At 42.9% G+C, this 15066-nt stretch overlaps 2 protein-coding genes across 2 annotated transcripts; one reads left to right on the top strand and one right to left on the bottom strand.

Moving 5' to 3' along the window:
- Positions 1-7593: 7593 nt before the first annotated feature.
- On the bottom strand, positions 7594-8250 carry H1-1 (H1.1 linker histone, cluster member). Its single transcript, XM_060164251.1, has one exon. It carries the CDS (start codon positions 8248-8250, stop codon positions 7594-7596), a length of 657 nt encoding a protein of 218 aa, XP_060020234.1.
- Positions 8251-11210: 2960 nt separating this feature from the next.
- On the top strand, positions 11211-13342 carry LOC132527624 (histone H4). Its single transcript, XM_060163528.1, has 2 exons — positions 11211-11314; positions 12000-13342. Exon 2 carries the CDS (start codon positions 12028-12030, stop codon positions 12337-12339), a length of 312 nt encoding a protein of 103 aa, XP_060019511.1. The 5' UTR covers positions 11211-11314; positions 12000-12027; the 3' UTR covers positions 12340-13342.
- The last annotated feature ends 1724 nt before the right edge of the window (positions 13343-15066 follow it).

Below are 15066 nucleotides of genomic sequence, written 5' to 3'. Positions count from 1 at the left end.
ACGAGTTTCTCCCCAAAGACAAGGTCTATTAGAGCTCTCAGCACCATCAATAATTCCACTTTCTTCATCCACACAAACAGCCTCAGTGCCTGGGATTCTGTGCAAATGGCTCCTCACATCCTCCTCTCTCAGCCTTGCCTCTCACACCCACTCACACCAACAGCCTGAAGTGGAGTCTGTGCACCGGTTCTCTGGGACTCGCAGTGAGGGAACGGCGTTATCAGGCAGCTGGGGTTGGAAATGCAGGAAGCTCTGCACATAGGCTCTTCACCCCTAAAAAGTCCCTTCTTCACCAGGAATAAGGAAGACAGCGATCGTTGTTCAAAAAGGTGCTTGATTAGCATATTAATTAGCTTGTGGCCAAGAGACTATGCTAATCTCCTTGAGTTTATCCTGATGCCCCTGGACAAGTAAAAATGATCCAATCTGTCATATTCCAGGAACTGCGTGTCTGCTCATCACTCCAATTCATGGGCAGGACCTCTAGTCTTCAGATCTCCTTCTCCTTCCCACATCTTGTATCTCAGCCATCAGTCTCCCTGTGTCTCTTTTCTCTAGGTTCTCTGAGGATGGGACTGGTTGTTTTCCTTTTTTCAATCTTGATGCCACTCCTCAGTTCCTGTTTTTGTTCTCTGGACATCCTGCAATCCATTAAAGATATTAGGTAAAGTTTAAAAATAAAAATTTCCACCTTTCTATGATCCAGCCAGATCTATGTCCAATTTCTGATTTTACTTACAAGTAGACAAGTGACGCCACCCCTCTGTACCTCCCTCCGCTTCCTCAAGTGTAATAGTGGGGCAATAACCCCAGTTTGTAGTGAGAAGTGCTCAGGCACAAAGCACTAGGTATACAACACAATAAACAAGATTTTTGTTAATTTATATAATGATTGCAAAACACTTTTATACTTCTGACCTGCTGAAGAGGAATTCTTGGGCCACCATCACTTAATCTTTGTGGAATCCTGGGTAATTCAGTTCTTTCTCTGGGCCTACCATTACTCCAGAAAAATATTAACTCAGTTTTAGAGATCGAAGAAGAAACAACATTCACTACTGTGAGGGGCTCCGCCCAGATCAGTAGTTCTCAACCCTTGAAGCAAATTCCGGTACCTAGAGAGCTTTTAAATAACTTACTGAAGACTGGCCTGCTCCAGACAAATTAAAAAGGGATGTGGACGTGAGGGAGGGGAGCTCAGGCAAGGACTGACATCCTGCGGTTCTGTAGGTGGCACTGAAGGGTCTTCTCCCCCAGGGGTGTCGCTGGCTGTCACTTCTTTGGCCTTACCCAGGCCCACCACACCCCAGATGAACCACAAGATAACTTCAGCAACACACCCCCCCTCCATGGGGCACTCTCACTTCTCTCCAGATGCGGGTCCTGGGGGCGTTCAAGGTCCCACCCCCACCAGGGCAGGCGGCAGTATCCCTAGGGGCTGCCCTTGGGCTGCGGCCTCCCTTCCACATTGGCAGGCAGGTGGCAGGTGGGACGGGCAGCCGCAGGTTGGAGTCGAGGCCTCCGCCCATTCCGCGAACTGGCGGAAGCTGGTCTACGAGGAATTGCCAATCAGAGGGGCCCTTTCTATTCAACCGTGGCCTCATTTTAACTGAATTACATTTGCAACCACCCTATTTCCAAATAAGGTTACATTCTGAAGCAATGGGGGTTATGATTTAAACATAACTTTTGGGGGAAGGGGGGGTGGGTGGGACATAATTCAACCTACACATTGTCTAGGCTTGCACACTTGGACCTTGCCCTCTCTCTGAAGAGTCAACAAATAAGTGAATGAGCCTTTAAAAAACAGAAACATGCAGAAGTGTGGCAGAGAGTGGCTGTTGACCAAACCTATATCATCTTCCTAGGCACTGGAATGAGAATATTTCACCTACTTCCTTACATCTCCCTTTAGGAGTTCCCATGTGGAAAGGGAAGCATCGTGACCCTCCAGAGAGTTTAGAGGAAGAAGTGATAAATTAGTTCAAAGAGAGCACCCACAAATTATAAAACGTACTCCCCTTTCTTCTCACATTTTTGCATTGACCCTGGCTCAGTATAGATTTGACGTAAACGCGTACTACCCTTAAGATATTATTGGCCTTTAATAGCTGGTAAGGAGCTGCTGTGGGGTGGAGTTCAGAGAGCACGTTAGTTCCTACAGAATTTTCCCTGGCAGAAACAAAAACTAAATGACTTCCAAGGCTTTTCTAGCTCTAAGAATTCCACAGTTCTTTGAAAAGCTGGAATTGTCCTACAATTGCCGTATAATTGAAAAATAAGAACAGGAAGAGTGGATGATCTTATTCATATTTTATAAAGGATCATCAATCCTCAATTAAAACAATGTGGTATTAGTGCTTAACAGAAAGACTGACACAACAGAATAGAAAGTCTAGAAATAGACAAGTAATACAGGAATTTTGTATCCAATAAAGAAAGCATTTCTAATCACTAGTAGTAAAGATGGACTTTTTTAATAGTGCTGAGACAACTAGATAGCCATTTGTAAAACACCAGAAGGAACTTCAAGTAGATCAAAGATTGAAACATAAAAGCGAAACAAAACAAAAAGCCAGAAGTACTTAAAGAAAATATAGACGAATTCCTTTGATTCTTGAAGTGGGAAAGACCTTTCTAAATATTACTCAAAATCCAAAAGCCATGAAAGAAAATATTGGTAAATTCAATTACATAAAAATAAAAAGGCTGCATAACAAATTTTATCATAATCAAAGTTAAACGACAAATGACTATCTGAAAAAAGTATTTTGCAACTCTTATTATGAAGGGCTAATCTCGCTAATATATAGAGATTCTGAAAGCAGAATAAACCGTTGTTCCTTTACACAATATCATGTACCCGTGGAAAGAATAAGGAAGACCTCTGTTTCCTGTCGTAGACACAGCTCCAGGACATACTGCTAAGCGAACAATGGTAGAGAACATGTATATATTATCCTATGAAAGGGTGAGAAAGAAGAGTATATATATTTTTCATTTCTATTTGCATAAAGAAACAGTGGAAGGGGAACTGTGTCGTCAGGGACAGTGGTGTGGAACTTGACTTCGGGGTACATATTTTTTCATACGGTTTTGATTTTTGAATCAAATTATTTATTAAAAAATAAAATTAAAAATGATGTGACCCATGATAGTTGAAATCTAGTAATATTTTTGTCTTTAGGTATTTGTATTTGTTTTTAAGCTTCCATTGTTATACTTTTACCATGCCCTGTTATTTGCAATGTTACTTTTCACCCTTTGAAATAGAAATCCCACTTCTGGGGACCTACTTTTGAGACACACTTGAAAATGATTATGTAATTGCTGTTAACTAATTTTAAGAATCCAGCAATAGGTGACTGGTGAAATAAACTATGTAGCATCGCACAATGGAATACTGTGGGTATTTGCAAGGCCGCCATTTTACTATTTAGGAGTTAGTACTTCTTTTTTAATCCAGTTCTGTTTTTATATGCAGAATAATTATATTTTTCTACCTGGGCACATTGTTGAAGAGCTGAAAAATATGTTATGGTATAAAGAAAAGAAGAAATTCCCTTCTCCTCCCCCAATATTCCCCGTTTTTACTTTGGCCACATAGGATACAATAAAACTTGTAGCATCAAGATGAGAGAGTTCTCCCCTCATCTTATTTTTTTTCTTTTTTCTTTTACGTGTTATTATTGTACATCCTACACAGCAAAACCCCTTATTTATGGTTTATATCTTCTTAAGGAGGCCCCACTGGTCTTCAATTGTTCTGGCAGTCATATAACCTTCTGTTCTTTTCTCTGTCCCTCTCTTTTTTCTTTTCTTTCAAAAAACCCCACAGGCAGGGATAATCAAACCAATTATTAGTAAAGAATATAATTTCTGTGTCACCATTCTTACCTACTGGTCTCAGAAGATCTCTCAGACAATCAATGAGATTGATTTCAAGTCTGTCTCCTGTTACGTGGATGTTAGAGCTGATATAATTCTGTGGTCAGAACATCAAAACAATAGACTCCTGGAATTGTAAAAGACCATAAAGAACATGTTAACCACTGGGTTTCAGACTTCTTTGACTGTAACCCCAATAAGATATGCTTTCTTCTTTATGACCCAGAACGTACACGCATATGCCTAACAACATAAGTGTCTGAAGCCTAAATTCCAGGAAGTCGTATTTGTCCTTACAATGTGCACACTCTAATATGTTCTAGTCTATTCTATTCCTAACAGGCCATGAAAAACACTATTCTAATCTAACCGTCTTGCTTTTAAATAAGCAAATGGAAGCACAAAGAGGTAGAATAATGATTCAGATTTATGTATGATAAATGATCAGGGCCAGGTCTCCTCTGTCCTTTCCCCTTTCTTTATATTCTTCTCTACCTCAGTCGCCCCCTTGGTGACCTCACCAAGTCTCATGACTTTAAAAGCCATCCATAGACCAATAACTCCATCTTAATTCAACTCCATCCTCCCTAAAACTACTCTTGTCAAAACTACTGACCTCCATACTGCTAAACCAAGGAACTATTCTCAGGTTTCTAATCACTTCAGTCTATCATCAACATTTGAACCCAGTTGATTACTCCCTTATCCACTTGGTAATCTCTTGGACTTGGCAAATTTCACAACAGAATTTCTGATTCACCCTCCCCCAACTCCACCACACACTTGCTTCTCTCTTATAGATGACCGTCTTAGGAAAACTCATCTCATTCTTTCAGCCACATTGAGTTTGAGGGCTTAACATCTGAGAAAGCACTGAACAAATTAAAAGAGAAAAACCATATGATGATATCAACACATGAAGTACGGCAGCCATTTAAATTTTTTTTTAAAGTAAAATAGGAATTGAAGGTAACCATTTAAATATAATGGAGATACAAAAAGTTAATAACAGATATTATTATAAAGGACAACACTTAATACCATGCTAATTAAAACGAAGAACTAAAAAGGGATGCCTCCTAAAAATATTATTCAACTTTATTTTGGAAATTCTTAGCAAATGCTATACAAAAAGAAAACTAAATGCTTGGTATTCACATTTAAGGAAAACAAAAAAAGTTAAAATTATTTTGCTAATGACTAGGAAAAACTCCTTAGTTTAAGGAGTAAAAGAAGTAGAATTATAGAAATCAGTAAGTTTGCTGGATACAACATATCAATACATTTCTTCCTTCCTAGCAGTAAGACCTAAAAATAGGAAATGAGTATTCCATTCACAATAGAAACAAGGAAATAAATTAATTAGGAATAGAATTGAGAAGGACACATGACTCATACACAGAGAACAGTAGAAAAGAATGAGAATACAGAAATAGATCTCATTATATAAGAATTTAATAAATAACAAAAATGATATATTTCAGTTCAGTGTGAGAAGTGAATGGATTATTTAACAAATGGTGTTAAAACAACTGGCCATCCATCTGGAAGGATGTAAACTTGGATTCTATCTTAAACTACGTAAAACACATTCTAGATGGATTAGAAACTAAACATTTTTTAAGAAGCAAAAATTTTTAGAAGAAAAGCTAGGAGGTGAACAAATAATGGAGGAGTGGGATTCAGTTTCTAAACCAAGAGTGGAAATCTAGAAGCTATAAAAGATACATTTGTGATTAAAATGTCTAATATTCAAATTTTATATATATCTAATAAATTTTATATAATACATACAAATGGAAAATACACCATAAACAAAGGAAATATAGAGATAAAAGCCAAGAGTAGAAAACTATCTGCAACACAGGTGATAAGTATAAGGTTCATTTTTCTATCATATAAAAAACACAATTGGGCAGGAAAAAGACAAACTGCCTAATGAAAAATTAGCAGAGATATAAATGGAAATTCTCTGAAAAGCTTATTCAAATGGCCAATAAACCTAAAGAAAGGATGCACTGGTGGTCATGGTAATGCAAATCAAAGTGACAATGTGAAATAATTTTACCCCCTTTAGACTGGCAGAAATTAATGAGATCACGCCCTGATGGTTGGAATGCAGGAGGGGGAGTCATTTTCAGGCTATGTCAGGGCCATCGGAAATTTAAAATACACTCTAACTAATCTAGCAATTTCAGCTTTGGAATTCTATTGTTTATTGCACTATTTGTAAATAGAGATGTCAATACTTATCAATATGAAATGGATGAATAAATTATTCTACTCCACATGCAGGACATTAAAAAAAAAAGATTTGACTTGAAAGGATTTCTTTTACGGTTAAGAGAAAAGCAGAGAAGCGTATATGTCGCCATTTTGTAAATAATAAAACACTACCAGAAAAAGAAAACAGTCATGCATGTTTATGGATAAGTGTATGTAAAAGACTGAATTCGAAGGAAAACATGAATAGCTACATACCTGTTTGGGGAAGGGGAGTAGGGATGTGAAGTGACAGTAAGGCAGACATTAAGGGGATGCAAGGAGCCCTGCAAAACAATGGGGGGAAAAAGACAAAACATAAAACAACTGACTATTAAAGAATTTGTATGCACATATGTAAAAGTGTTACAACTAATTGAGCTTCGCTAAGTAAAAGTGAGTAAACCTGGCTCAACATATGGTACTTTTTTTTTTCTCGGATGTGAAAAAAGACGTTATTAAAATGAATCCCAGAATTAAAGTTTCAAAAGCTTAAAGGGGCAATTCTATGAAAGTGTCCCCGAGTATTTAACGTGGTGCAGCGCACCAGGGTTGAAAACCCTGCAGGCAGAGAAATACGATCTAGTTAGGCACAGAGTGGGAGTTTCAACTATTATCCAATCAGGGCAGTTCTGTTTCTATAAAGAGAAACCGGGACTAGCTGACAACCTGCAAATGGACCCAGGGTAAGTCGCCGAGCATGAACGAACTGCACGTCAGAGCTCGACTGTGATGTCGCTGCAGGAGGCGTGTGAGGCCTACCTGGTAAACTCAAGGACACCAGTCTGAGTGCCATGTAAGCCAGAGGATCACCGTCATTCCCAACGTCAGACAACTCTTGAGCCACATCTCCTCAAAAGCATTTTTCAGGGCCACCCAATTTTGGAAAAGCCGCTTTATCAATATTGCCCAAGAACATAATGTCCCCACTTTGGTCTCGCAGAGAACGCCAAGGAAATGTTGAGTTGACAAACGAGCACATAGTACACGGACCCAGCCTCAGCCACAGGTTCAATCGCAGCTACAGGCAGTTACCACTGAGGACGAATGTTTGGGGTGTGGGACTTCAGGATCGGTTCAAAAAACTCCCCCAGGTATTTCTAACGTACAGGTAGAGATGCAAGCTTCTGGTTAAAATGGGACTAGGGAAATAGATCCTGAGCGTTGAAGTTTAAATCACTTGGGAGGCCAAAATCAAAACAACAAAAAAAAACACCAGCTTCCTCAGGAATCAATTTACAAATCCCACAGCGAGAATTTAATCTCAAAAGAATTCTGACGTGGAGCAAGGATTGGCTTAAACACACTGCATTTGCATGGGGCTGAAATTTATGAAACTTGTAAGACAGGAGAGCTTGTGTACTTAAAGCCCTTTCCCTGAAATAAGTAGGTGGCTCTTAAAAGAGCCGTTGGGTTATTGGAAGCAGCTTCCAACCAGAACTTCTACTTTTTCTTCGGTGCTGCCTTCTTGGGCTTGGCAGCAGTCTTTGGCTTGGTCACCTTTGCTTTGGCCGCTTTGGGTTTCACAGCCCTGGCTTTAGCAGGACTCTTACCTATTTTCTTAGGCTTCACAACCCTGGACTTCTTGGGACTCTTGGAGGACTTCTTTGTCGCCGCAGGCTTTTTAGCCTTCTTCGGAGTCTTGACACCTTTTTTACCAGCAGCCGCCCCGGTGGCCTTCTTGGGCTTCTTAGAAGAACTTGTTACCTTCGCTTTCACTGCTACCTTTGTGGCGCTGGGCTTGCTATCCACCGAGGCTACTTTCTTGTTGAACTTGAAAGAGCCCGAGGCGCCGGTGCCCTTGGTCTGCACCAGAGTGCCTTTGCTCACCAGGCTCCTAAGGCCTAGCTTGATGCGGCTGTTGTTCTTCTCCACGTCGTAGCCGGCGGCCGCCAGCGCCTTCTTGAGCGCAGCCAAGGACACGCCGCTGCGCTCCTTAGAAGAAGAAACGGCCTGCACAATCAGCTCCGAGACTGACGGACCCGCGGGTTTCTTCTTGGCAGTTGCTGCAGCCTTCGCAGGCTTCTTCGCTTTCCTGCCAGCTGAAGGCTTCTCGGGGGGAGTGGAAGCAGCTGGGACGGGCGGTGCGGTCTCGGACATGACGGAAGCAAAGAAGAACTAAGAAAACTACTAGGACCTGACAAGGCAGTAAAACTCGAGCGGCTCCAGCGCGCGGTATTTATAGGGCGAGGCTGCGCTGTGATTGGTGCGCGCTGGCGCCCGCCCCCGGCACCCTAGCGGCCCCTGCGCGCCCCTCCGGGTCTCCGAAGGCCAATGCCGGCCGCTGGGGCCTATAGGCCTTCTTCCCTGCCGCTTGCACTGAGGCACCCAGACAGCACCCTGCCCCCCTCCTCCCCCATCCCCCCCGCTGGTCGCCTAATGGAGACAGAAATACTAGGCAGGAAAGGGTACGGCTCTGCCGCCCATTACCATCAGAGGGTGCTACTTCTCTTTAAAAAAGCAGGGTTTTATCCTAGGGGGAGGTGGGGTGGGAAAGAGCTGTAAAGAAGACAATCACGTAAGAACCCAAGGAGTTTCACGTGAAACCTCGCCTCTAGGAAGCAATGTCAAAAGGACATTTGTTTCTAATCTGCAATAAATGCAAAACGTTGTGTCTTGAGTGACTGGGGAGGGACAGCAGAAAGCAAGGGGATGTAGGCCTGGTCTGCAGGTTTGGGACAAGTTTTCATCGATGCCATTGCCTTTCCTGGCAACGCTGAGTGATGTGTGGTAGACCCGAGACGCCGGTGCCCTTGGTCTGAACCAGCGTGCATCTATTTGGGGCAAAGAATAGTAGAAAGCAAAAGAACTGGCTAACACTGCAATTAACAAGCTGCACAGGTGGAAAACAGCACGCAAACAATTTCTGTAATTGCAACTTGCTTCTACAGTTTAATGCCCTTAACGAACTTTTGACCCCTTTTCAACCTCACAACATATCCCAAGCTCAAAACCTAGCACAAGAGAAATATCAAGTAAGCACTGGGTGGACTAAACTGTTCCCAGAAAGGCATTGCACGCGGGGAAGTGTGTGGGTGTGGGTGTCGGGGCGAGGGTGGGGGATACGTTGCTTTAGTGTGAAAGCACAGCCCGGGGATAACATTTTAGGGCAGTCTCGCTTTAACTTGTTTTTGGTTGTACAAGCGTCAACAATGCTAAAACGACTTCAGACTGCGAATCAGGCCAACTACTAAGAGAATAAAAGGCCCCTCTCACAGCCCTGTTCTGGATGACATCCCCTCACAATTCTGCCCTGGGATCGCCTAGCAGCAGGGAGAATGCAGTGACGAGTCATTCCCGCGCGCGCGACTGCAGTTTTCAAACAAGTCCGCACGGGCCTCAGTAACCGGAGCTTCCCTGGTAGCCCTCAAACAACATAAGAGCTTGTTTCCGGCTTGTGGCCAATAATGTAAGGGTTCCAGACGCACGATTCGTCCAGCTTCTTTACCACCCTTTGTTACTTGTTTTCTTGAGAGTCTGTATTTACAAAATACATTACGTAATTTCTAAGAATTTGAAAAAGGACAGTTGGAACTATGCGTCTTAGTTAGAAGGATAGTCATTTATAACAGGTATACAATCTTTCTCCAAGGTGAAGTGTTCGTAAGTGAAAATTTCTGGAAAGACAAACTTTTCTTAGAGTAATAAACGTGGCTTCTAATCAAACAAAGCTTTTAAAAGAGAAAATATGCATGCAGAATTTTATTGTTTAGATAATTTGTACCTCCCGTGTCTAATGGGTTAAACTGCTTCAAATGCAATAGAAAAGCTCCATGCAAATGAAGGATGCTAGATCTCCTTTCTTAATGGCTACCCAGTATAACAAACTTAGCCAATGAGAAGGTAGAGTCTAGGTTACCGCCTCTTCGTCTAAAAGGTCCTCATTCGGTGTTCTTAAAGTCGACTATTTTACGTGACATATAGGAACAGTCGTTGGCAATATTAAGCTGTCCTCGTTTTGGTCCGTAATCCATTCATAGGCCCTAGTCCCTCGCCTGCTCCTCATAGGTAAACTCTGAGACGTTGTGCATGGCGTGATTGTGTGTCCGGCGTTGTACCTGGCTAAATGTATTCTAAACTTTAGAAAACTTAAGTTTCAGGAAGTTCCAAGTGTAAAGTCAGAGCATAAACAACACTTAACAAAGAAGTACCTTGTTACAGGAGATATTTCTGGAAACGCTAGTTTGATTTTACTATGCTTGAATTTACATCTTGTAGGTTTCAGAGAAGTTTCTCAGTCAGTTTAAGCGTTACAGAGGGATTTCTTTTTTTGTGAAATGGTTTTGGAAATTTATAATCCGTTATCGGGTTATCGAGCAGGGAATGTAGAGTACATTAGGGCAATATTCTCTCACTCTCCCCTCCCCTCCAGAACCTAAATAAATATACAGTTCCAATGAAGTTAAGGTCTGTTTTTTCGAAAAAGTAACTCTCAAGGCATTGCATTCTCATGAAAATCGTGGGAGGAAAAGAACAAAAAAACAATTTGAAAAGAGCCGAGGATATAACGTAGTGGCCAACGAAACTGCACGGTTTCTGGAAAGTTTAAATGTAGACCAATCAGAGCTTGTAACGTAATAGTTAAACATTTTTCTCGCCCAATCACTTCACCTTAGGTACTATAAATACTAGCAAACTGCTGGGCGATGTTTCTGCGCTAATATTCGGGACGTCTGTGTATGTGTCACTTGTCATGGCTCGCACTAAGCAAACTGCTCGTAAGTCCACTGGCGGCAAAGCGCCTCGCAAGCAGCTGGCCACCAAGGCGGCTCGCAAGAGTGCGCCGGCTACCGGCGGCGTGAAAAAACCCCACCGCTACCGACCCGGCACGGTGGCCTTGCGCGAGATCCGCCGCTACCAAAAGTCCACGGAGCTTCTTATCCGTAAACTACCTTTTCAGCGCCTTGTGCGTGAGATTGCCCAGGACTTCAAGACCGACCTGCGCTTCCAGAGTTCGGCGGTGATGGCACTGCAGGAGGCATGCGAAGCCTATCTGGTGGGGCTTTTCGAGGACACCAATCTGTGTGCCATCCACGCTAAGCGTGTTACCATCATGCCCAAGGACATCCAGTTAGCCCGCCGGATCCGCGGGGAGCGGGCATAATTACAGCTTTTCTCTGAAATTTCAACCAAAGGCTCTTTTCAGAGCCACCCACGTTTTCAGGTAAGGGCTGTAAGAAACTAACTTTCCAACTCAAGTTGTTCAGTATAACTTTGCATCTGCTTGGGAATGAATAGACATGCATCAACACTTGTCGGATTATGTATAATTTTTGTCTAAATATCCACTACGTATGCGAACACACTGGCCCTTTTTAAGTTTATGTAAATAATACTGTTTTCTCTTACCTTAGTAAAGAGCCAGAGTTTCAGAGGCACGCGAAATGATTGGCATTTGCAGAGCATTTTAAAAACATGGCCTTGTATTAGTTGTGAAACACAGGAATAGTATGAGTATAAACACTTTTACGTTTCTAACTTTGATCTTGATATTTTTACGATTATCAAAATTTATTGATAATAAATTTTCGCCTTTTTAAGTATTTCTTCTACTTAGGATATTTGGAATCATGTTTCCTCTTAAGCCTAATTCCTCCAAGTACTGTAGTTACAACAGTAGCCCAGTCAAGGACGCAAAGACTATTGGTCAAACTGACCGCTTCCCACCTGCCCCACCCGCCCCGCCCTTCCCGCCCTTTCGCGTAAGTTCCCGGGGCTTGGAGGCGGGATTAAGGGAGGGGACTGTTGGCGTCACACTTCCGGTTTGCGCGCTTTCCATTCTCTCTGGGGGAGTTGGGCGGGGGAGAGGTGGTAGGTATATAAGGATCGGCTCTCCCTTCTTTTGTCAGTTGCTGTTGGTTTGCTTCTCTCGAAACCATGTCTGGACGCGGCAAAGGCGGCAAGGGTCTGGGTAAGGGAGGCGCTAAGCGCCACCGCAAGGTTCTGCGCGACAACATCCAGGGCATCACCAAACCCGCCATCCGCCGTCTGGCCCGGCGTGGCGGTGTGAAGCGCATCTCCGGCCTCATCTACGAAGAGACTCGCGGGGTGCTGAAAGTGTTCCTGGAGAACGTGATCCGGGACGCCGTCACCTACACCGAGCACGCCAAGCGCAAGACTGTCACCGCCATGGACGTGGTCTATGCGCTTAAGCGCCAGGGACGTACTCTCTACGGCTTCGGCGGTTAATTAAGCTTTCCGATTTCGCCATTAAGAGTTAGCATTTCTCAACCAAAGGCCCTTTTCAGGGCCACCCAACTACTCATAAAAGAAAGCTGTAACCATTAGCCAAGGCACAGGAGTCTGCAGCTCAATGGTGTGGTTAAAATGAAAGCCACTGAGTCAGAAAACATTGCGGAGATTAATGTCTATATATCCATGTAACTCCCACTCTCGCCTCCATTCACTGGACACAGGTAGGGGGGAAAGGTGATACTCCCAACTTACTAAAGAAAAGTGGAAAAGAACCAAGTATGGCGAGAAACTTGAATCGGTTTGCAGGAACAAAGAGAAGCACTGCCCAATCAGCAAGCCCCATTCATGGATTTCAACCAATCAGAACTGATGATCTCATGTGGTTCCCCGCGGCGACCCAAATTTGGGGGATGGGAAATCGGGCGAGAAACGCCAAAGCCCTTATTTAGAGAATTTTTTAAATTTGTTTTTACGGGTTATGAAATAGACTCCGACGAGACAGCTGAATGGCTCTCAGTCATGTCCTGAGAACAGTACTGAAATTACCGCCTCTAATAGGATGATTTGTCTCGATTAAAAAAATAATCTCTAGGGCTTCCCTGGTGGCGCAGTGGTTGAGAGTCCGTCTGCCAATGCAGGGGACATGGGTTCGTGCCCCGGTCCGAGAGGATCCCACGTGCCGCGGAGCGGCTGGGCCCGTGAGCCATGGCCGCTGAGCCTGCGCGTCCGGAGCCTGTGCTCCGCAACGGGAGGGGCCGCGGCAGTGAGAGGCCCGCGTACCGCAGGAAAAAAAAAAATTCAGACTGCCAGCAAACCCAGGGCATTGAATTCAGGCGAAATTAAAATCTCGTTTACGAAGAAAACGCACTTCCTTCTCTTTCGGTGTCAACACAGCCCTCAGCAGTTAGCTGTACTTTTTTCCTTACTTCACAGAGGAATGGAAATAAGGGTGATTGAAATGTTCTAAAATTAAATAGATTGTAGTGATGGTTGTACAACTAAGTAAATATACTAAAATCCATTGAGTTGTACACTTAAAGTGGGTGAATTTTATGGTATGTAAGTTATATCTCAATAAAGCTGTTTTACATATATGTATATGTATGTGTGTGTGTATATATACACACACATATATAATCACCAGGCAGGGTAGCAGGAGATTGTTTGTAGGGTAGACACTGTTGGTCTGTGAAGAGGTTCTCTTGCTAAAGTTGAAAGTATGGACTGCTTGGTCTAGTCTGTCATTATAGCCACAGGAGGTTTTAAGCAAGAATGTCCCTAGTCCAATTATATATTCCAGTAGCATACCAGACTTTAGAACTGAGCTGGAGAAAGGATGTGAATTCACTTGAAGTTGGCTAAAAGGAAAACAGCTTATCCTCATCTAAAAAGATATTCACAAATGCCTCTGTCATTGGGTTCCTTTTTGTATCATTTTTATAGAAGGCTGATTTCAGCCTCAGTGTGTTAGTTTCAGTCAATAATTCTCCTAGCTTTTTTGGTCCCATTTCCCACCTGATAACTGTCCTCCAAGATTTTGGGGGGAATGATAAAAGTACAGAGCCTGGCTTAATTTAAACTGACAATGGGGAGAGTTCAAGTCTGCATTCTAGATGACCAGAGGAGCAAAAATGGGCCTGGTTGGGATAGTGGTCACTTTATGTTTTCCTTAGCTGGTGCCCTGGTGTCTGTCAGGAGATATGTATTGATTTCACGTAATGTGCCTGATACTGTTGTAGGCATTGGGGTACACCAGTAAGCAAATTAGAATTTCCTGTCCTCCATTCAGAGCGTATGTAATGAAGTATGTGGATAGTTTTCCTGCACTGGAGGGAGGTGTGGTTGCTCCATAGACCAGTTTCTGTTTTGGTTGGCCTGTTTTTTTTAGTTCATAAGCCATGTAGATAGTATCACACTCATTTTAGTCACACCCACTACCTGAGTGAAAAACCTGTGAGCCTTCCTCAGGCCTAACAGTCATGAAGTCCTTGTTCAGAACAAAGATAATGCTGCCTGATTTGCCACTCCTGCATCATTCCTAAGAGCCAGAGAAAACCTGGCATGCTGACTGATTCAGACAGTGCCAAGTCAAGGAATTGTAGATGGGGGATCAATTATGGCAGCCCTCTGGTGGGCTAGGGGGCTGGGAGAGGGCCTGAATGCTTGTGTAGAAAATTCATGCATGCATTCATTCAACTCTGCCATAAAAGGACACAAGGGAAGACAGCAGTCTATGAAGCAGGAAATGGGTCATCAGACACCAGATCTGTCTGAATCTGTCCAGTGCCTTGATCTTGGACTTCAGTCTCCAGAACTGTGAGAAATGTTTGTTGTTAAAGCACACAGTCTATGGTGTTTTTATTATAGCAGCCTGAACCAAAACACCATTTTATGGATATAGATAACATTTTATCTGGTCCCTTCTCATGACAATTTACATTGTTTCCACTCTTTTACTATTACAATGTGCTGCATTAAACCATGTTTAAGTTCTTAGTGATCTCATCCAGTCTCACCGTTTGTATGTTGATGAGTCCCAAAATTTGTATCTAGTCCAGACCTCTCACCTGAACTTTAGAATCTCGCTTTCCCAACCACCTAGTCAGGTGTCAAGAGAGAGACATTAGCAGAGTAACCAGGCAGCAAAGTGTTTCTAAAGTAGCCATCAGTACACCCTTTTCAAACATTAAATCAAAGACGCTGATTATTCAGTTAGCTGGT

The sequence above is a fragment of the Lagenorhynchus albirostris genome, chromosome 10 (assembly GCF_949774975.1).
Source record: "Lagenorhynchus albirostris chromosome 10, mLagAlb1.1, whole genome shotgun sequence".
Classification (NCBI taxonomy): Eukaryota; Metazoa; Chordata; class Mammalia; order Artiodactyla; family Delphinidae; genus Lagenorhynchus; species Lagenorhynchus albirostris.
This window is presented reverse-complemented; position numbering and strand designations above follow the sequence as displayed.